At 44.1% G+C, this 23,133-nt stretch overlaps 1 protein-coding gene across 1 annotated transcript in view; it reads left to right on the top strand.

Moving 5' to 3' along the window:
- The window catches only part of stpg4 (sperm-tail PG-rich repeat containing 4), a 52,685-nt gene that overhangs the window by 25,817 nt on the left and 3,735 nt on the right, over positions 1–23,133 (top strand). The window contains exons 5-6 of the mRNA XM_080199826.1: positions 4,846–4,933; positions 22,594–22,701. Of these exons, the coding sequence (XP_080055952.1) occupies positions 4,846–4,933; positions 22,594–22,701 (196 nt within the window). The remainder of the gene's footprint in view (positions 1–4,845; positions 4,934–22,593; positions 22,702–23,133) is intronic.

The following is a 23,133-nucleotide window of genomic DNA, read 5'->3' as shown; positions in this document are numbered from 1 at the left end:
TCTCAGTTCCACACACTGAGGTGGCATGGTGGCACAGTGGTTAGCATTGCTGTCTCACAGTGCCCGGGACCTGGGTTCAATTCCCGATTTGAGTCAATGTCTGTGTGAAGTCTGTTCTCCCCATGTCTGCATGGGTTTCCTCCCACAGTCCGTAAGACATGCTGGTTAGGTGCACTGGCCATGCTAAATTCTCCTTAGTGTACCCAAACAGGCGTCGGAGTGTAGCGACTAAGGGATTTTCACAGTAACTTCATTACAATGTTAATGTAAGCCTACTTGTGGTGCTAATAGATAAATTAAATTAATGTTGGCGGATCTTTTTCCAATCTCTCTATGCCAATGCTGTTCTTCTAAGACCAATGCTACTCTCTTTCAGAACTGGTATCTAAATGAAATTAGTAACAAAAGACCTGGACGTAACCACCTACTATATATGTTTATGTCGTGTCCAGCTCGTTGTAAATATTTTGTGGTGGATCTTTCATGGCACTTTGTGCCAGGTATGAGAGGTTGTGTTGTTGCAGGGTAGGGTGGTGCGGTCTGGAAGTGGAGGAGGATTCACATAGTCACTTAGAGCACTCGCAACAAGATTTAACATTAAAGGCTATGGGTCAAATGCTAGAACAAAGAAAAGGATAATGAAGTAAGTGTTTTCAAATTGTTATTGGAAAAATAAATAAATAACGTATTTGACTTAACCATCACAGATTCATAAATACATTAGAATTCTTTGTTTTATCAAAGTCTGACAAGTAAGAAGGCCAATAATGTAATTACCAGGCTACTATATAGGCAGATATTGTGTTGGACTTCCCTTCACTTCTGTGTCATCATCTTTAGGTTGTATTAGTGTATAATTTACCAGTGTTGCTCAGTCAAAATTTTGCAATATTGCTGCAGTGGAACTTCAGAATGACGCTCGGACAGCATACCACGTCTGTATTGGAACAAACTTTCACAGTGCCACAGGAGCAAACTTTTGTAAGTGTCACATGGAGAGAGTTCGGTATAAAATACTCTGGTACCGGACTGTCTCCGAACAGCAATTCAGCGCAGTAACAACTGAAAGAAACAAATACTAAGCAGGATATTCCCCATTTTTCACATTGAAAGACTGAGGCAATTTAGTGAGGGAACAATAAAACCAATTTCAGCATTGAACCATCAAAATGACATTTAAAAAATGTGTTCAATCTGATCACTCTTCCAGCCAAAATGAACTGTTCATTCCCCTAGGCTGGAATTCTCCGACGTCGCCCGCAGCTGGGACTCTCCAGTCCCACTGCAGTGAATGAAGTTTTAGCTGCTAAGTTCTCCATTCTCGCTGGCAGCCATGGCGGGGTGAATGAGAATTCTGGCCAGAGTCTCATTTTTTAAAGAATGAGTCATTGATCAGAAGTGACATGTGGCGTTTTAAATTTTAGAGATAAAATCTTGTTTTACATAACCTTGATGATTGACAATGATTACACGCCTGCTCTGTTTGTGTTGCTTTCTAGAAATATTTTTGGCTGCTTGCAGGTACATGACAATTGTCCTTATATTAGTGTTTCTAAGATTGGCAGGCAGTTGGCAGTGACTATTAAGTGGTATCTTTCTGGCTTCACTGCTACTCTGTGCAGAGATCAAGCACTTTGTAAAATAAAGTTTCCATTTAATTTATATATGATATTATTTAATTGCATGTTCTATTTTAAAAATTGATTACTGGTACCTTTTTATTCAATAGCAATAAAAACTGCCTAGGCTGCAATACCCACATCCAATGAACGAATACATAAAGCAAAATTAAATAGTATGCCCACAATTAAACACTAGGCATATTTTCTTGATCTCGAACTTGTGGTTCAGACTTTGCGGTCAATAGAGAAGTGATAGCACTCGCTGCTGACATGAAGACGATTTCCCACAAAGATCTAGCGATCTCTCGTAGTGCAGGTTTCTCCTTTAAGATGTCACTTGAATCTGTCACCAAGCCAAAGGGTTCTCTCGGCATCCAGCAACAGTGATGCTATCAAGCAGCCAATCACACTGAATTATTCCAACAGACAGCAAACAAGGAGATTAAAACAACTGAAATATTCACTTTTAATTAAAATTTTACAGTAAGCCAACTAAATCGTTGGAACATGGGATTAATGTAGATGCTGAAATCTCAATAACAAATTTATTCTTTAAAGTATGTAAATTTAAAGTTCAAAGTTTATTTGTTAGCGACTCAAGTAGGCTTACATTAACACTGCAATGAAGTTATAGTGAAAATCCTGTAGTCACCACTCCGGTGCCTGTTTGGGTACACTGAGGAAGAATTTAGCATGGCCAATGGACCTAACCAGCACATATTTTGGATTGTGGGAGGAAACCAGAGGTCCCAGAGGAAACCCACACAGGCACAATGAGACTCCACACAGACAGTCACCCAAGCCGGGAATCGAACTGGGGTCCCTGGTGCTGTGAGGCAGCAGTATTAACCACTGCTGAAATTTTTTATCATAATGGAGAAATTTGTCATTCAACAAATAAATTATTTTTCAAGTAAAGTGAGACTATTCAACAGTAATTATGAACTTAGCTGTACTGTTAAAATGTACCTCATCAATAAGAGGTTGCTTTTTCAAGAACTTTTAATGAAGTTAATAGCACAAAAGGGCATCTTTTCATCAATTTAGTGATTTCTAATTGAAGTCAGGGAGTTCTGAGCAGCTCATTGTATGAGAAGCACAGAATCATCGACAGCAATGTTTGGATTTGCATGTTTAACTCCATACATGTGAATAGCAGAGTTGCTATTCTGATGGGAAGCAACCTATGTCTTACCTTGGAGTGATGGGCCCTTTAAGAACTAGAATTTGATTTCTGGTTCAAAAACAGCTTGATTCCACTAAATGGTGTGTTGGTTCCTAGGGGTGGTTCTCTGTACAAGCAGTTTGGTTTGGGAGTTTTGAATAAATTGGGGTGAAGAGGGAAACATCAGAATTCAGAATTCAGTTCAAATTTTGGGCATTGGCTAATAAAGCTAAGACTCACGTTAATGGAAAGATTCACATAACAATGCATTGAATTTCTGGTCTAGCCAAGCTGGAGAGAAAGAGAGAGAGAGAATTTTTGATGCAAAACTCTATCTTTAAAAATATTAGACCCAGGAGTTTTTTGACCTGAGATGGTTATGCTTAAGATGCCAAAGGTGCCTATGTTCATTGGGAGTTTGTAACCTTAGTCTATTTGGAGGAGATTTGAGGAGATGACTTTACCAGGAGTACATAGAAGGGTCAAGAAATCTCAGCCCATATATATGTTGTTGATACGGTCACAGCGGGGATAGATTGGCCAATTTGAAGTCAGTAAGAAACAAAATAAGTTCTTGGTTCATAGGTTGGAATCAGCTAGAGGCTGAATTTGATGCTTTGATGCTTCCGGTTTAAAGATGTAGACACTGGGGTTGTTTGTTCCCCATTAGGCACAGCTGTGGCATTGAGTTCTTACTTTTAAACCTCCATCTACCACAGAATGGAGACCAAGTCAAATTAGCAGACAGAGTTCAAATTGAGTATAGAGAAAGAGAGAAGGGCAGAAGCCCCATTTAGTTCAACCAATAGTCCAATGCTGCCCAGAATAACATGCTTAAACTACACATAGGCCTTGGACTGGTCTCTCCAACTGACTGTAATTTAAACATAATTGTATGTTCCAATTATAACTTGACTACTCTGGAGAGCGATTTTGGAGATTGATGTCTTTGAATTGTTCGTCTTCAGCTGCTGAATACTGGAATTGGCTTGTTGATAGGGCAAGAAGAAGATCATTCTCAAAGGCCAGGGTGTCATTACCTGTGATGGGCGTCTCAGACCTGCAGCCATCTCTCAAGTCTAGGTAATTGGGTGTTGATCACAAGCATACAAAGTTCTTACAGGACTCAACAGGGTGTGTGCAGATGGCTGGGGATTTAGACCCAGGGGACACAGTCTAATAAGAGGTAGACCATTTAGGATTGAAATTAAGAGGAATTCCTTCATTCACAATGTGGATCTTTGGAATTCTTTACCCCTAAGGGCTGCGGAGGTTCAGTTATTGGATGGGATTTCCTGGCCCTTCTTGCTAATGGGATTTTCTGGTCTTGCCGAAGGCAACATCCCCCCTTGGTAGGTGCCTGGCAGCATGGCCAGTCAGTAACTTAAATGGCCATTGACTTTGGTGGGATTGAAGATTCCGCTAGCAGCCAATGGTGAGCTGCCTCCATCACCAGAAAATCTGTACAGGGGTACTGGAAAATTCCAGTCTTTTAGTATATTCAAGACAGAGATTGATAGTTTTCTAGATCATAGCATCCTAGAATCTCTACAGTGCAGAAGGAGACCATTTGGCCCATCGAGTCTGCACCGACAACAATCCCACGTAGGACCTATTTTCATAACCCCACATATTTACCCTGCTAATCCCTCTAGCCTACGTATCCCAGGATACTATGGGGCAATTTAGCATGGCCGATGCACCTAACCCGCACATCTTTAGATATTAAAGATATCACAGGATATGGGAACAGGACAGAAAAATGCCATTGAGGTAGAAGGTCAGCCATGATTCAGTTGAACAGCAGAGCAGGCTGGAAGGACCAAATGGCCTACTCCTGTTCCTATTTCCTATATTCCTAACATCCTAACTTTACTATTTTATCAAAGAACCTCATATGTATTTGGGATGTAAGTTGTTCTATTCAGTTATGGAATTACACTGATGTTCCAGAAGAATTTGTCTTCCTCTATTGTGGCTAGGGACATCAGGATTCCAAATCTGAATGATATCGGTGTAACATCAACCCGTCTTCATTACTCTGTCCATTTCTTTCAGGCTTGGTAAGGTTGATTTTCTTTCACCGTTTAGCCAGGGTACTTTTCGGTCTTCCGTGAAACGGTTTCCAACCATTTACTTTGCTCCTGTAAGTACCAAGTAGTCATTATCTGCAACTTGTAATAATAATCGGTTGTATGCTGGACTAAATTTTTAGCTTATTGTGACTATGTATCAGTTTGTTGACCTCTCTAATTGATTCGCCTAGTTGTAATTTGCAATTTGTAATTTAGAATTCTCTTTCTGAAAGAGCAGTGGAGACTGGGTCATTTAATATGACCTAGGATGAGTTTGACAGATTTTTGATCAACAAGGAAGTTAAGGGTTGTGGAGACAATCAGATTAGCCATGATCTTATTGATGGTGGAGCATGTTCGAGGGGCCAAAGGGCCTACTCCTGCTCTTATTTCTTGTTGTTATGTAACACTCTCCCTTCTACAGCCTGAATGGTTGAAATGCAACTAACATGACAATGATCGTGAGGGTATTTGTTACTCTCATGTGGTGGAATCTTAACAGCTTTAACATTTTTCTGCTTTCGGGACCAAAAGCAGGCTGTAACCCCAGTGCTGTCACAATCTTGCAGGAGACAGCCAATGAAAAGGTAATTTCCGCATTTGCCATCCAATAAAGGATGGTGAGTGGTTTTGTGAGGTGGGAGGGCCAATCAGAGAGCCCAAAACACGGCGGGGGGAGGGGGGGGACAGATAAACCCCCACTGGGAGAGGCGGCCGCTGCTGAGGTAGTTAGGGGATCATGAGGGTGCTTCATAGGATGGAGATACTCTCTGAGGTTTAAGAATTTAAAAAGTAAAAATGACCAGGTCATCATTTTAGAGGGAGAGCACAGGCACAAGATAGAGTTTGTCCATTGTGGCTTCATAATGGGGAGATTGAAGAGATGTTGATGGCTCTCCAGCCCACTACCAGAAGAATACTGGAACAAAAACAGGAATAGACCATTCAGCCTGTTTCATGATTCAATACAGCCATGGCTAATCTTGATCTGAACTCCACTTTCCTGGCAGTTGCCAAAATCCCTTGATTGGCCAAGAGATGAAAGATCTGTCAGTCAGTCAATGCAATAGGGCCTCCAGGTACTTGCTGGACTTTCCCTCAGTAGGGGGGATATGGGGGGGTTTGAGCAACACCTTAATCATGCCTACCGCAAATCTTGAGAAGACCTCGAAAGTTGCATTAGCAATTTTACCAATTGGTTCCTTAATTGGCCTACTTTCCAGTACTGACTCTGCTTTCAGCAAGATTGCTATGTGATGGGAATGCCTTGGGGAGCCGACCTGGCCCTTTATTTATAAATCCTGGTCCCGGTTCCTACTCTGACCTCTCTGCTCAGCTGATAAGATTCTGCCCATCAAGTCTGATTGCTGTCAATCCAACTAATGCTGGATATATGGGAATGCAGTAATTCATTGTGTAGAATGTCCCATTCCACTGGCTGCAAGAGAAGGTGTAGCAAGTGAATGTCGAGCTTAAGCGTACATAATTTTTAAAAGCTAGGCAACAGTACCTTAGTTGGATGCTGGTTTTTATTATGCTCCAACATGCTTTAATATTCAGCCAAAAACTAATTTCAATACAGTGTCCCTACTCCCAGAATCTAGATACATGGAACATCTGGAAGAGATCTGCAAATGCAAACAAACCACTAGTATCAAGCACCAAAATGAAAATGGAATGTAATTCTTGCACAGAAACAGGTTTCCCAGCTCATTTTGAATAGAAACCAGATGTCACAGTGCCAAACTGAAGCAATGAGATATACCCAGTATTTTCTTTTCAATAATCCTATATTAATAACATTGTAATTGGGAAGGCAATGGCCTAGTGGTATTATCACTGGACTATTAATCCAGAATCTCAGCTAATGTTCTGGGACCATGGTTCAAATCCACTATGGCAGATAGTGGAATTTGAATTCAATTGCAATTAAGAATCTATTGATGACCGTGGAATCATTGTCGATTGTCAGAAAAATCCATCTGGTTCACTAACGTCCTTTCCAGCAGAAAAGCTGCTGTCCTTACCTGGTCCGACTATGTGTGACTCCAGAGCCACAGCAATGTGGTTCACTCTCAACTGCCCTCTGAAATGGGCTAGCAAGCCATTCAGTTCAAAGGCAACTAGATATGGGTAATAAATATTGGCCAGCCAGTGATGCAGAGGAGGAGGTTTCAGGATGGCTCAGCGATCAAGTGAGAAGGTGCACAGGCTCTCCTGACAATGCTGACGACTATAATTGAGAAGATCTGGAGGAAGAGGGATGCCCTTTATCTGCAGCGGCAAGTGATACAGTCCACCTTGTCCTCCTGTCCCTTCCTCCTCCAGCAACCTGGCCTCAGCTCCCCCAATTCCTCCAGCAACCTCAGCAGAGAAGCGCAGCACTCAAACTTTTAAAGTTTTTTTATTGGTCACTAGTAGGCTTATGCAATTAAGTTACTGTGAAAATCCCCTAGTCACCACACTGGCGCCTGAGGGAGAATTTAGCATGGCTAATGCACCTAGCCAACATATCTTTTGGACTGTGGGAGAAAACCAGAACACACGGAGGAATACCAAGCAGACACAGGGAGAACGTGCAAACTCTGCAGACAGTGACTCAAATTGGGAATCAAACCTGGGTCCCTGGCACTGTGAGGCAGCAGTGCTAACCATTGTGCCACCTTGCAAAGTCCTCAGAGAGTTTCCAGAATAAATGGATGTGAAAATTCCACCCCAAGTCTTTGTAATAGTGGAACATTTTTTAAAGCATAAAGGTAATAATAATGCTGGGTGATGGGAAGGAAAATCACAATATCTTCATGCACTAATTAACATATTACCTGGTATTAAATTCAAGGCTATAATGGTATAACAGCATGCTCTGAGTTTCAACAGGGAACATTAACAATCCAGTTTAAAGTCCTTTACTAATGAACATTTACCTTGAGTTTGTGGCACTAGCTAAATCAAGAAGCTGTGCTGAGGAGTGCAAAACTTTAATTTCAATTAATTGGGCATTGTAAAAGGAAGGGAGCTGGGAGAGGTAAGGAATTCCACAGTGTTTGAATGAGTTAATTGAGGAGACAGTACAACAAATTTGATTCACTGAGGGTAGAAGGCAAAATATGTAGAGAATAATGTCTGTGCAACTCAGGAAGAACAAGAGAGGAAAGTTCAAAGCAGCACTGACCGTAATACTACCTATAAAGTAAAGATAAGACCAGCAGTAAAAAGAGATTGCTTACCGGAAAACAAGCTTTTACTTAGAGTACCTTAGCTTAAACTGCAAGAAAAATACCAGGATTAAACCAAAATGAATATGTCTGAATGTGAGATTGTCTTTCTTTAGATATTAGCTTTTATTCAACCGTTTTTTGAAAAGTGAATGCCTGAGATCTAATTTTCTAAAACTGCTGATGATCCTTATTCCAAGGACTTAGAGTGACGGTAAATGTGATCAATAATCTGCCCTTTGTACCATGCTTAGTACAAGACTTATCTCTGATAATTATTCCAAAAGCAATGTGCCTTTGGAATAAAGTAATAAACGCGAGAATCTCTTTTTCCTATATTTCAAAATTGCTAAACATGAATTATAAACAATATGTTACCTGAAGAAGAAATGATAGCTAGGTCTGAAAATGTGTGTGACAGATTCAAGGAGTGTAGCATATTAAAACCATGTAATTGAAATTCCAGTCATTTAGACAATGGATGAACAGTAAAGACACTCCTTTAAGTACATATAAACTCTGTGTCCAATCTGATTACAGGGTTCCCGCTCACTTCTCTCTCATGGGTTAGATGAGTACATTGGTTTCAACTTCAAGTTTCACATTTTCATCCTTGTTATTAGTTTCCTTGATTGACACACCCCTTGTGATTTCTCAAACCTGCTCAAGCCTGAGAACTCTGTTCCTCCAATTGTGGCCTCTTGTATTTACCCAGTGACATTGGGTGACTGTGTGGGATTTGCATGTCCCCCTGTATCAGCCCAGGTTTCCTCTGGGTTTCCCAGTTTGGCTCCACCCCCCCCCCGAACTGGCAAAGTTACCACAGGGACTTTTGCTATACCCTTCTTCTGCCAATCCCGGGATTGCTGAACATAGTGATGATAAGAAGGAAAACCTGGAGGCTTACCAGGTCCTTCCTGCCTGCTGACAGTGATATGTTGTGGGTGGGGAAGGGGTAGGGGTAGGCTGAAGGTTGGGAAGAAGAGAAGAGTAGAAGATGTTGGATCCAGACCACGACAGTGGGAAAATCCAGTCTAATGCTCTTGTGTCACTGAGACAGTGAGGGGGCTGAGGAGGATTGCTGTTGATTGAGAAGGCAGCGGGATCAGATTGCAAAATGGGAACATGTATAAAATATATATTTAATTGAATAAATGGTTTAATATTTTTACTATTAAAGCCAAGGAAGATATTTGCTTAAATAGATGAGGTTTAGTCCATAATAGAGTATGTTGTACCCTATGGGTGCAACATTTATTCACTCCAATTTTTGGGTGCAGGTGATTCAGAAGGTCACCCATCCTCCTTAGAAATAAAACAAAAAAAAGAGAATGCTGGAGAATCTCAGCAGACCTGACAGCATCTGTGGAGAGAGATTAGAGCTAAGGTTTTGAGTCAGGATGACCCTTCGTCAGAGCCAAAGGCAAAAAAATAGGTAAGATGTATACAATGAGGGTGGGGGGAGTTGTAATTAGACAAAGGGAGAAGAAAATGGTGATGATGAAGTCTGAGAAAGGTGCTGAAGAGATCGGAATGTGTGAATGGCAGAACAAAGGTACAGATTGTTAGAGGACCACCTGAGGAATGTGGCAACTGGCCCTGCGCTGCTGGGAGGGGGGGTTGCTTTGGAGACAAGATAGAGAGCGAGATTTCAGAAGTGGAAGAAAATAAGATTAAAAAGTGATAAGAATGGATGAATGAGATGAGAAGAAATGAAATAAAGTAAATGGAAATGGGGTGAAGTTGGAGGGGAGAGTTCATGCTGTGAAGTTGTTGAACTCAATGTTCTGGCCAGAAGACTGTAAAGTGCCCAGTCGGAAGACAAGGTGCTGATTCTCCAGTTTGCATTGGGCTTCACACCATTTACATTCCTGCCAACATGGAAGTGCGAGAGGAGGACCATTCCTTTAAGAAGCAGGCGCCTCATTTGACCTTCCATTCACAGCCTCCATTCCTGATACTGGCACTGCACCAAATGTTAGAGGCTAGTTTAAAATCAGGAGCTACATCTGGTGAGTTATTGGGCACAAGTGGTTTGCAGCAATGACAGGGGGATAAGTCATCTCAAGCGCAAACACCCCAGAGGGCGAGATCGCAGCCAATGGGACAGCACTGCACTGGGTCAGACAAGGGGATTTAGAAGACAGGGAACTAAGAGTGATTAATTGTGTTTGGTTTTGTATTGTTGTGTAAAGTTATTGAGTGAAGGGCTTTGTAGATGTCTTTATTGAGTGATGTTGGCCAATGGGATATTGTGATGGGGAGTCTGAAATGGGTGAAGTGGGGAGTCCAGTCCCATGGAAATGGGGATGGGGTGGTGGTGATGGCACCTCCACAAGCTTTTACATTTTATATAAATGATATAATCATTGGAAATAAATGACACCGTGGACAAAAAAAAAATTTCAGTCTCTGTGGAGATAAACTCCATCGTTTTATTCAATCGTACACGCCTATAATTGTAACTTTAATCCCTAACCTCCCTAAATGGCCCACTAATGCATTGCTAACTTTATAGATCAGACAATCTCAGGTTCAATCCCTGCTGGGCGCTGAGCTTGCTGCTTTAGCCAAGCCTGCAGCTGAAGTGCTATAATTGGCTTCAGTGCTCTTGGGGCTGAGTTCCCCACTTGTGATCGCTAGGCAGTGATCCCTGGTGGAAATTAGGGTCATGTGAAGAGAAGTGGAGCCTCAACTGTGAATCATGGTTGAACAACCTGCTGACATTCGCTGTCTAGCCACACACGAAGAATCGTTTCACTGTTGATCATGCGTCCTCTGTATAATCACCTGAGAAAGAAATGTGCAGAGAATGGCAATGAAAAGTCAAAATTCCTCCATTCTCACATACCAAACAAAACATTTTCAGCTACACGCATGCAGCTGTACAGACTATTAAAAAAAATGTTTTCCCTAGTTTCCTTTCCGTTTCTCTCCAGAGAACACTTACTCATTATTCTTGCTGGGGTGCAGTTCCACAGGTGGCAACAGCTTTCCAGTATCTTAACAAAAGTGGCTATTTTTCACAAGAGATCATGGATAATGAATGTTGGCAGGTTATTTAACCATTCGAGGTATACAGTTGAATCTATTCTATCCTTACCCATATTTTTTCTTGCAGGCCTAATTACAAGCATGGCTTACTCCTCGCTACCTCACATGAACCAAAGTCAATTGTAGCACCACTTCCGAGATTAAATATCTCACTACAAACTATAATAGATTTTTGCAGCACTTCAGGAGGCTATTTGGCTCATCATATCTATTCTGGCCCTTTTGAAAGAGCAATCATATTAGTCCCACTCCCTGCTGTTTGCCCACAGCCTATACAATTTATTTTCTCTTTCTAGTATATAGGGAGTTATAGGGAGAGATTGGCCAGGCTAGGACTTTATTCCTTGGAATGTAGGAGAACGAGGAGTGACCTTATTGAGGCGTATAAAATCATGGAGGGCATAGATTGGATAAATGCGCATAGATTTTTCCCAGGGAAGGGGAGTTGAAAGCTAGAGGGCACAGGTTTAAGATGAGAGGGGAAAGGTTTAAAAGGGACTTAGGGACATGCAGAGGATGGTGCGTATCTGGAATGAGCTGCCAGTTAAGCAGGTATGATAGCAATATTTTAAAAAGCAGTTCAGGCCCCTGACTCATAGAAACACAAATAAAAACGGAAAATGCTGGAAAAGCTCAGTAGGTTTTGTTTTTAATGGATGGAAAAGGATTAGAGGGATGTGGGGCAGATGCGGGCAATTGGGATTAGCTGAGAGGGCACTAAAGTCAGCATGGACCAGTTTGGCTGAAGGGCCTATTTCTATGCTGTATTACTCTGTGACTTTAAGTACGTACACAGCTCCCTTTCGAAACCTAATGTTGAATCTGCTTCCGCCACTCCTTCAGGCAGGTTTGCATCTGAGATATTCTTGTCTGTAAAGTTCAGTTCTACCCTGTGGATTTGTGTTGTATTTGCCATCAGAGCCACTGAAGGGCAGTCCCAGTGGGAACATTCAAAGTAAAATCAAGTAAAAATAACTTAACCACTCCCGATGAATCCCACAATCCTCTGCCCTAAACACCTGTGAGGTAATCATCAGGTAAACTAATCATGTCTTCTGCTGAAGCTAGGCCCAGGAGTCCGCCCGTGTCTGCAGCTTCTTGTAATTAATTTTGTTTTGTACACAGTGTGCTGCTTTATTACAGGATAGGGATAGCGCAAACACAGCCTCACCTGCACATGGGTTTGTCAGAAGCCATTTACATAAAGGCAGAGATATCACCGTCACTGAAAGTCTAAAAATATCCACCAATCATTAAAAGATCCCACAGATCAGGCCCCTGGCTCATAAAAAACACGAATAAAACAGAAAATGCTAGAAAAACTCAGCAGGTTTTTAAAATTCATTTGTGAGGCATGAGCATCACTGGCTGGTCGATATGTATTGCCCATCCCTAGTTGCCCTTGTTCAGAGGACAGTGGAAAGTTAACCATATTGATGTGGCTCTGGAGTCACATATAGTCCAGACCAGGTTTGATTTCCTCCCCTAAAGGATATTAGTGAACCAGATGGGTTTTTCCGATAATCGACAATGGTTTCATGATCATCGGTAGATTCTTAATTCCAGATATTTTTTATTGAATTCAAATTCCACCATCTGCCTTGGCGGGATCCAAACCCAGGATATGTGGAGAGAGAAATATTTTGAATATTTGGGATTACTATTTAAAGGGCGAAAAGCTGCAGCATGCTATGGTGCAGAGGGACCTGGGGGTCCTTGTGCATGAGTCGCAAAAACCCAGTCTGCAGGTGCAGCAGGTGATCAAGAAGGCAAATGGGATGCTGGCCTTTATAGCGAGGGGGATTGAATATAAAAGCAGGGAGGTCTTGCTGCAACTGTACAGGGCACTGGTGAGGCCGCAGCTGGAGCACTGTGTGCAGTTTTGGTCGCCGCACTTGCGCAAGGATATTTTGGCCTTAGAGGGAGTGCAGAGGAGGTTCACTAGGCTGATACCAGAGATGAGGGGGTTAGACTATGAAGAGAGACGGAATAGACTGGACCTGTACTCCTTGGAGTTTAGAAGGATGAGGGGGGATCTTACAGAGACATATAAGATAATGAAGGGGATGGATAGGGTAGAGGTAGAGAGATTCTTCCCACTCAGAAAGGACAGCAGGACTAGAGGGCACAGCATCAAGATGGGGGGGCAGTTTAGAACAGAGTTGAGGAGGAACTTCTTCACTCAAAGGGTGGTGAATCTCTGGAATTCTCTGCCTGTTGAAGTGGTGGAGGCTACCTCGCTAAATATATTTAAGTCACGGGTCGATAGGTTTTTGACAGACAAGGGAATTAAGGGTTATGGGGAGAAAGCGGGAAAGTGGAACTGATCCACTTCGGATCAGCCATGATCTTATTGAATAGTGGGGCAGGCTCGAAGGGCTAGATGGCCTACTCCTGTTCCTACTTCTTATGTTCTTATGAGTCGCTATGAGTCATCTTCAGAGCTTTTATTTTAGTGCCTTTATTTTACTTAAGAACTCATTTCTGTTGCTGAAATTATATAAAATGCTGCAGCGAATTGGTATCCCTCAGTGTGGTAGGAAGCCAGTTGACATTGGGACTTTTTCAGAATCACCCAGGAGCCATATTAAAGTACAGGACACAGGTCCGGGGAACTGCAGAACCATCCCATTTCTCCTCCCATTTTATCATTCCATCCTCTAGGCAGCCAAAGATTGATAAGGGAGACCAAGCATCTAAAAGCAGGAGAATTGGGATGACATGGTGACACAGTGGTAAGCACTGCTGCCTCACAGCTCAAGGGACCTGGGTTCGATTCCTGGCTTGGGTCACTGTCTGTGCTGACTTTGCACGTTCTCCCCATGTCTTCGTGGGTTTCCTCTGGGTGCTCTGGTTTCCTCCCACAGTCCGAAAAGTGAATTGGCCATGCTTAATTGCCCCTCAGTGTCCTAGGATGTGAAGGTTAGAGGGATTAGCGGAGTAAATATGTAGGGTTGAGGGGCTGGGTCCTGAGTGGGATTGTTGTCGCTGCAAACTCGATGGGCCAATTGGCCTCCTTCTGCACTGTAGGCTTTCTATGAATTATAACATTTAAAAAGGTGAAAAATATGTCAGTATTGTAGAATTGTGCTACAGGTATAAGCGCATCTTGATGTGGAGTGAAGCATGAAATATGCCCATCCAACCCCACATGTATCTTTACAGTCAACTTGATTTTGATTTTAATTTCTTAGCTCCAGGCATAGGGAACACCTGTGATTGGGAAGAGGTTCACTGCTGGATGTGAAATCTCACACTGCTGCAGGATTCACAGAGCTGCAAAAACGTCACAGATCGTCATTGAGATTTCAACAAACTGAGCTTGGGATTCTCCCAAAACAATTCTAAATGCTGAATTTGCCTAACTCCCGCTGGTTTGTCCAGTGTGAGTTTCAAAGTGAATCTTCCACACTCTGTGCACTGCGGAGAACCTCAGAGAGATTCAGGCTGAAAATCAGGGGGCAGGGCCTATTTCCACTAGGCCGTAAGCATAGCGCTGAGTGTGCCACTGCACATATGCTAATCCATCAGCATTGAGATTGGCGTAGTGGCTGGCCTCCCGCTTGCTGGCCACCTCCGCAATCCCCATTGCTGGCCTTGCCAATCCCCCCATCTCCCAGTCGCTGGCCTCCCGGATATCTCTGAGCTAGCCTTGATGTCCCCCCACAATCCTGGCCTGCCGTGATCACCACCACCCCTTTCCCCCACCAACTTAGGCAGTCTTGATCTCCCCAACCCTGCCCCACCCACCCTCGGCATGTCTCAACCACCAGTCTTCCCTGGAAGCCCCTCCAGCAGCCCCCCCACTCCAATGTCCAGCTCTGATCTGCCCCTTCCCTCTCTCCACCAGTAACCTCCGTACAGAGTGGCAGCGGGACCTCTGACCTGCACCAATCTCCCCCCATAGGTCCAGGCCCAATAGGCCATGGCCCCTCTGGCCCCATCCCCCTTGGTTCTGCCAGATGTCCAGTGGGCAGTGCCAAGGTGCCCCTTACGCATTGCCAATTTGCCCCTTTGCCCCAGGCTGGCAATGCCCCTCTTTTACCCCCCCAACCTCCTTGGGAGGCCTACATGGCCTCCCTTCGCTCCAGCAGGGTTGGCCGCCAGCTCCCTGTTAGTGGGGGGCTGCTGTAAATCCTGCTGGAGCGAACCACTCCTCTCAGTTCTGGGCCCGCTAATAGGATTCAAATGCTGATTTTAATATTTGGATCAGCATCAATGCAGAGCTGATTATCCTGGAAATCCAGGTCCTGGAGATATGCGGAGGACGTGATGTCCAGCGGGGAGCCCGCTAAACACCCTCCGCTGATGTCTGCCAGCCCGTTTTGCTGCTAGAACAGCTTTGTGGGCTGAGAGAATCATCCCCTGAATGTCAGAATGTTTCTGTGGCTCTGGTTTTAACTGCTAGAGGACTTCCGGTGGGAAACTGGATTTCACAACTGCCCATGGAAGGATGAGAACAATTTTAACAGCTGGGGTCATATCAATCAAGCTGAACAACTTCCCATTTATTCCAGATAGGACACCTTCGGGTAGTTACGGAAAATGTCTGGAGCTACCCTGTGACCTAGGGCAAAATGGCGGTATTGAATGGTGTGCTACAATTGGCAAGGTGGAGGCAAGCGAGGGGGCTAAACTTTCCTTGTGAGGGGCAAAGACCAGAAGGAAAAAAAAACAGGAAAACATGGGATAAGAACACTAGTCCAAACTTTTGTTTCCTTTTGGGGAGCACTGCTGCCTTCTCTTGGGCCTCTTCTGTGCCCAATTCCACTTCTTTGCTGGGTTAACCTGAATGGAAGCTGCCCTGGTAGTGAGGCAGCTAACAAATGGACACAGTTAAGACCTACCAACACCCTGAGATAATTGTACCGTTTTATCTTCAGGATGGAGATTTGAGTGTTCTAACCTATTCCTTATGATGATTCCAAACAAGCAAGCTAGCGGCCATTAACTGTGGCCAGAAATGCAGCTGGGCAGCTGGCATTAAACTGTTCACCCAATATGGCGGTCAGGAAGAGCAACCATGTTTGGTAAGGTAGATGTATTCACAGCAGGAACATGAGGAGTATTTTAAATGCAGAATAATTTATTCAAATTATGGTTCAGTGGGTGGGATTTTCCAGTCCAACCCATTGCGGGGTCGGAAACTCCAACCTGAGGTGAATGGAGCTTTTGCTGATCCGTCAAATTTTCCACCCTGCCCATGACCATTCCCATGGTGGGCGTGCCAGGAAAATGTACGCCTGGGTCTATTAAATTGTGCATTATGGTCATTCCACTTCTAGACTATGTAGTTTACTCTTAATGCTCTCAATGTGACCGTGGGATAGGCAATAAATACTGCCCTTATCACCAAATCACAAGAACAAATGTTGGTGTAGTAGTGGGCCCCTTTTAGGGGCAAGATTTTGGGGGGACCATGTGACTCGATTGGCCAATTGGGCAGAAGAGCCTGAATGCTGGGGCTGAGCATGAGCTTGCCCAGTCAGTCAGAGACTGGAGACAAAGTCATCGGTAACACATTTCTTTCAGTCTGCACATAGTTTATTCATTACAATAAGTAGTTTGTTTAGTTACTACGTTTGATGGTTGCCAGCCCTTTGAGATATTACAGCTGGAAACTTCCCTGTGGATTAGAATCATAGAAAGCTTATATCACTGAAAGAGGCCACATAGCCCATTGTGTCTGTGCCGGCCAAAAAAACGTGCTATCCAGCCTAATCCCATTTTCCAGCATTTGGTCTGGAGCCCCGCAGATTGTGGCACTTGACATGCATATCCAGACACCTTTTAAATGAGTTGAGTGTTTCTGCCTCTGTTACCCTTTCAGGCAGTGAGTTCCACACTCCTACCGTCCTCTGAGCGGAAATGTTTACCTACTCCCCTGTACTAATCACTTTAAATCTATGCCCCTTAGGCACTGATCTCTCTGCTGAGGCAGATGGGCCCACCCATCCACTCTATCCAGGTCCCTCACAATTTTGTGCATCTCAATCCAATCTCCCCTCAGCCTCCTCTCTTCCGAGGAGAATATCCCCAGCTTATCCAATCTTTCTTCATTGCTACATGTTTCCCCTGAGTGTCATGGGGGCTTAGCAGGGTAAATATGTAGGGTTACGGGGATAAGGCCAGGGTGGGATTGTTGTCAATACGAACCCAATGGGCCGAATGGCCTCCTTCTGCACTATAGGGATTGTATGATTTGGTGATTCTAGACAATTAGTCATAGTCCACAAAGAACCATGGCAGCTTTAGAGAGGGAGACAATTATTCTCCATCACACTCTAACCAACTGAACTAATTGACCCCCACAATGAGAAGTTTACATTTATTCACTTATTTACTCTCTCGATGGATGACTTTAACTCCTTCTAAGTTCTATTTATCTAGTTTGCTCAGGGAAAATGAAGAACATGAATTATATAGCTCTTTTTATGCTGAAAAGTGTCGCAAAAGTTTTTCCAGCTAATTAAGTCGTTTTGAAGTGTTGTCACAGTTATGTCGGAAATGTAGCAGCCAATTTGCAAGCTTCCACAAACAACAGTTTGTTGATGAGCAAATGATCTGTACTGTTGATGTCAGTTAAGCTGTGCATGTTGTCTAGGGCACTGGTGACATCATCCCTGGCCCTGCAAGTGACATTCAACTTGAGTGGAACATTGGTTCAGCCTCATCTGGAGTCCTGTGTTCAGTGTTGGGCACCATACTTCAGAAAAGATATGAAGGCGTTTCAGAGGGTGCAGAAAAAATTCACAAGAATGTTCTCAGGGATACGTTACATTGATTGATTGGAGAGGTTGGACCTGCTTTCCTTGGTGAGGTGAAAGCTGAAAGGAGATTTGATAGAGTTATTCAAAATCGTGAAGGGCCTGGATAGAGTCAATAGAGAGAAGCTGTTCCCATTGGTGGAAGGATCCAGAACAAGAGGGCACAGATTTAAAGCGAAAAAGCGATGGCAACTTGAGGAAGGACCTTTATACGTGTGTGGTTAGGATCAGGAATGCGCTGCCTGAGGGTGTACACAGTGAATCTGGGGCATGACTTCCTCATGATGGGGTGAGCCCTATAGAGGCAGCTCTGCAGACTCCACCGAGTTCAGGACACCATCTTTAAAGGGCTCTCGATCTGCTTGAGAAGTAAAATCCTTCCATGGATATGGGTCATCCCCTCACCTCCCCACAAACAGCGAGGCAACCCCCTCCCCCCCCCCCCACTACAAGCATTTGAACAAACCCATCCCTCCACGTAAGCATTAAAACATGTCCACTCCAACCCTCACAGATATTGGGTCAATACCTCCCACCCCCTTCAAAAATAAGGGGAACCTCACTGGGTGGGACTCCCCAGAGGGCCTGCCCCTAGCACTGCCACCCTGGTACTGCCAGGTTGGCACAATCAGGTCAGCACTGCCAGGTGACTATGCCTCACACGTCCCTCTCCCTCGGGGGCTATATTTACCTTTGTGCCCCTAAGAAGATCCCACAACAGCTTCACGTTGGCAAGAGGGGAGTTTCCTTCCAGGGTGGGGGGCATATGGCAGGGAAGTCCTGTATAAATGTAACTTTGTTTAAATGTATTTAAAGGAGGTTCCCGTCCAAACTTGAACCCATCCTTGTAACACATCATGCCATTTATAAAGGGGAGATTCAAGAAAATGGAGTGGAAGGTGCGTGGAAAACTGCAACAATCAGGATAGATATTTTTATGCTTCTAGTCTCGATTATGTTTATTCAAACCTGATTTTTTTTTAGTGTTCAAGCTTATGCAAATGAATTACTGGCACCATTCCATTAAGTCAAGTTCCAGCCGCACTGACGGGATTTTCCCATCCCGCTGCACTAAACGGAGATTTGGCTGGGCGCCAAATTCTCCAACCTCGCTGCAGCAGCAGCAGTCCCATAGCTACTTGAAAAGTAACTGTTATTACACATTTCAAATAATCACCAAATGAATTACACAAGATATCTCCATATTAATGTGTTCCCAGTCCAGCGAGCCCTGTCCTAGTTCTTTTCAGTATTCGATGAAATGTTTGCTGAATATACAAGCCAACATGACCCTTAAATAGCTTCATCTACTTTGCTCTGTTGATGTAACTTGGGATGGTGTGTATGCTCTGTCTGACGGCAGGCCCTTGGTTTACTGTCTGCTGATCCTTCACCCTGAGCCTTTTTTTTGTTGGCTGCTTTGTCAGTGGTGTTTTGCTACTGCTTTCCACTCTCAGGTACAGAGGAAGGAGACAGGGCTCAATTCTATCACAGCCAGAATGGGAATTGAACCCACGCTGTTAGTATCATGTGCTAGCCAGCTAGACAACTGGTCCTCTTCTAACCAGCGAGCCATACTGAACACACATACATGTTATCCTGATCTCATGGGTGACTTCAGCTGTCACCATAAGCCTTTGTAGATCGGCCAAAAATTACATTTGGGAGTAAAGACTGGGATTTTCCAGACCAGCCAGCAGCAGACGTCAGGTGGAATTCTCCTAAACCGTTTCTAAGGTGTGGGGGAGGATTTGCCGGTCTGCTAGCTCCCAGTGAGTATCACAATGGCCCAGAGATTTGGGAATCGGCAGAAAAACGGGTTATGATCCAGTTGCCAAACCCATTGCAAACCCATCCCCTACCCTCCCCATCCGCAGGTGCACTGCCACCCCGATCGAGTTCTCACCCATGGCAGGTGGGACCCCGCTGCATATTAAATTCACAACTTTAAATATAATTAGCAGGCCTGAAGCACGATTCAAAGAACTCTCACTATTCGCTTGCCTGTCCAGCAGGATATGCATCAGCCGAGCTTTTGTACAGGTCCTCACAAGCGAGAATCTAGTGTATTGGATCCCGAGGGTCAAGGAAACACCACCAATGCCTCGGCAATGAGAAGTATCCTCTCCTCCATCCTATGCAGGCATGAGATTTATCCAGCCCCACTCAGCCCCCCTTCCCCCGCAGACCCCTCACACTGCCCCTCTTCCCTTCCAGAACACCCACTGATCCCTGTTCTTCCTCAGACCACCCAACTCAGCCTCCGTTCAGGCCACATGTCTTGGCATTGCCAACACACATTGCCCCCTGGCACCCTGGCAATGACACCCTGATCTGGTGCCTTGGGTCCAGTGGCCATTTGCCCCTCTGCTGATGCTGGACTGCAAAGGATGGGAGCCTCAAGTGTCCTTGGGGGTTAGGTAGACGAGCCCTGGGCAGAGGTTGACCTTACTACTCTCCACTGGGATGGGGTGTCAGTGTTGCACTGCCCCTTCTAGCCCTGGCAGACCTGAAGATCACCCCGGGTGTGTTGATTTCACCAGCACTTTGATCAATTTCTGCATTCTGCCTGCCAGCTGTAGAAATTCTGAATTGACCCAGTAACCTTAGCCTTCATGTCCTCTGGTCACCTGACAGGATTTTAAATCACTGCAACACTCTATTTGGCAGCAGAGATTTTCCTTTTTCCCTGTCAGAAGCTGCAGGTGTGAGCAGACTCCTTTGAAGTTAATTTCACCTGGGAATGGGTTTCCAGTCTGCAAAGCTGGGCACTCAGCCCCAGTGTATGTACACAGTTTAGGTCTGAAGTTGCTATGGCTTCCCAGCAAGCTGAAATCGTTGAAACCCTCTCCATTACATTTGAAGTCTTTAATCTGTAACAAATTCAAGTTCAGTGCCTTGTAAAAATTTCAGCTGCCAGCTCAATGGATTTCTAACATCCTTCATGGTTGAATGCTCCTCAAGAAGCCCATCTTGTAGACAGAGTTTGTTCTTAATTGACAATCTGTGGTTTAAAATCCACTTTTGCAAACCATTTCAAAGAGGAAGTTAAACCGTGGACTGAATTTATTTGGATTGGAGACCTAAAGACGCAAGGTCAGCTCCTCAACGATTTCAAAGGTAATTTGAAGAATTCATCCCCCACTCCTGCCCCCACCACCCCTGAAGACATTGTGTCTCTGCAGGCATGGAGAACACCCTCAACCCTTGACCACTGAGGGACTTCCTCCCCTCATCACTAAATACCCAAATCACTCTCCCCCACAACTCACAGTGATGAGGGCGACCCAACTCACCCCAATCTATCCTCGTTTGCAGCAGGACACTGAGGCAATCGCACTCCCCGCTTCACAATGGAGAAATACTCTGCTAAGGTCTCTCCTTAAGGCCCTGCCAGCTTCAGGCATCCCCTTCAGCTACTTGGTTGGTTAATTTAAATGATTATTTAAATATGCTAATTTGATTTGCACCCTCACTGGGGGGAGGGAACCAGATTACACTGGGGGCACAAGGGCTGGGTGAATCCCAAAGGAGGTTCTTCCAATACTAAACCCATAATGCCCCACCCGCCATGATTCTCCGGCCCCACCTGCCCCCAGCACAATCTATGCATGAGCGCTCAGGGCTGGAGAACTGCGGCCGCTGTCATAGGCAAGATGAGAAAATTTTAAAAGTTGATGACGGGACTGAAAAATCCTGCCCAAGTCTACTGTATTTTTATGCATGTAATGGTTATTTATCAAATGCAGGGACATCTGCAAATATGATGACTAAATATTGACACTTCAAGGCTTCTTCTCGTGATGAAATCTTGATCTGTCTGAGTTTCTATTTTCTTCTTTTCATTCTGGCCTTTCATGTTACTTCTGCTTACTCTTTTAGGTTCACAATTCTAAGCATATAATAAAGGCTTCCACGAGCAAAACAGGCTATTTTTTTCATTCATTCATGCAGCATCTGCGTCGCTGGTTGGTCAGCACTTATTTCCCATCCCTAGTTGCCCTTGAGATGGTAGCAGTGGCAATTAAATGGCTTATTAGGCCATTTCAGAGGACAGCTGAGAGTCAACCACATTGCTGTTCCTCTGGAGTCACATGTAGGCCGGACCAGGTATGGACGGCAGATTCCTTTCCCTAAAGGACATTTGTGAACTAGATGGGTTTTTCCCACAATCGTTTCATGGTCATTGGTAGATTCTTAATTCCAAATATTTTCTGTTGAATTCAAATTCCACCTGATGCCATAGTGGGATTCGAATCCTGTGTCCCCAGAACATTATCTGAGTTTCTGGATTAATTGTCTAGCGATAATACTAATAGGCCATCACTTCCCCATTTAAATTGACAAGGAGTGATTATTCTCCTCACCTGATAGTTTGAATGGATCCATGAATGTTATCACCAATCTACCTTCTGGATTTATTGAAGCACTTGTACTCATTCCTGTGTTGTTAACATGCTAGCTTGAACATCTAGTTAATACAGAATTGGCTCAGACTGCCAAATGTTGCTATTCTAGACCCATGCATGAAGAATAGTCACTTCAGTATGACAGTGTGGTTTTGCTAACAACTGTGGGACTGTATCCTGATAGGGATCAACATCGTCAAGAGCGATGAGGAGAATGTAGCTCTATTGTAAGTATTTGTGGATGATTTGGCTGGTTTAGCTGTTGTATCTTTCTTTACTCCCGCAGAAAGAGGGGCCTGCACCAGGGCAATACAATGTGAAGCATCAAACCCTGTCTCAGATCATGACCTCCTCCTTCCTGTCAAAAGTGCCTCGGTTCTTATCTCCTGCCAGTGTGAGTATGAGGAGATAGAAACTTGGTAAATAAAACATTATTCTTTTCAGATATTTGTAAAGGTGAGCACTTAATGCAGCAAGATGATGGATAGGGTTCAAGATATGAGTAAGGTGGGTAAGTGGGTGTGGGTAGATGAATATGTGGGTAGGTTGGCTAAGTGGGTACTGGATAAAGTGATAGGTGGGTGAGTGAGTAAATGGGTAGGAGATAGGTGGCGAGTGGATAGGTGGGTAAATGAGTGAGATGGTAAGTGGATAAGTAAGTGATGCAGGCAAGTGGGTAGGTGTAATTGGGGGTTTCATCTCGAGGCTATGTGAATACAAAGCTAATACAAAGACTCAAAATGCGGTACACTGACATTGAAGATGTGACTTTATTTAACCAAATGATTGAACGGGAAAATGATATGAGGAAGCCCTGCACTCAAGG

The sequence above is a fragment of the Carcharhinus amblyrhynchos genome, chromosome 12, assembly GCF_965287045.1.
Source record: "Carcharhinus amblyrhynchos chromosome 12, sCarAmb.v2.hapA, whole genome shotgun sequence".
Classification (NCBI taxonomy): domain Eukaryota; kingdom Metazoa; phylum Chordata; class Chondrichthyes; order Carcharhiniformes; family Carcharhinidae; genus Carcharhinus; species Carcharhinus amblyrhynchos.
Note: the sequence above shows the minus strand (reverse complement) of the source record. Positions and strands in the feature narration are given on the sequence as shown.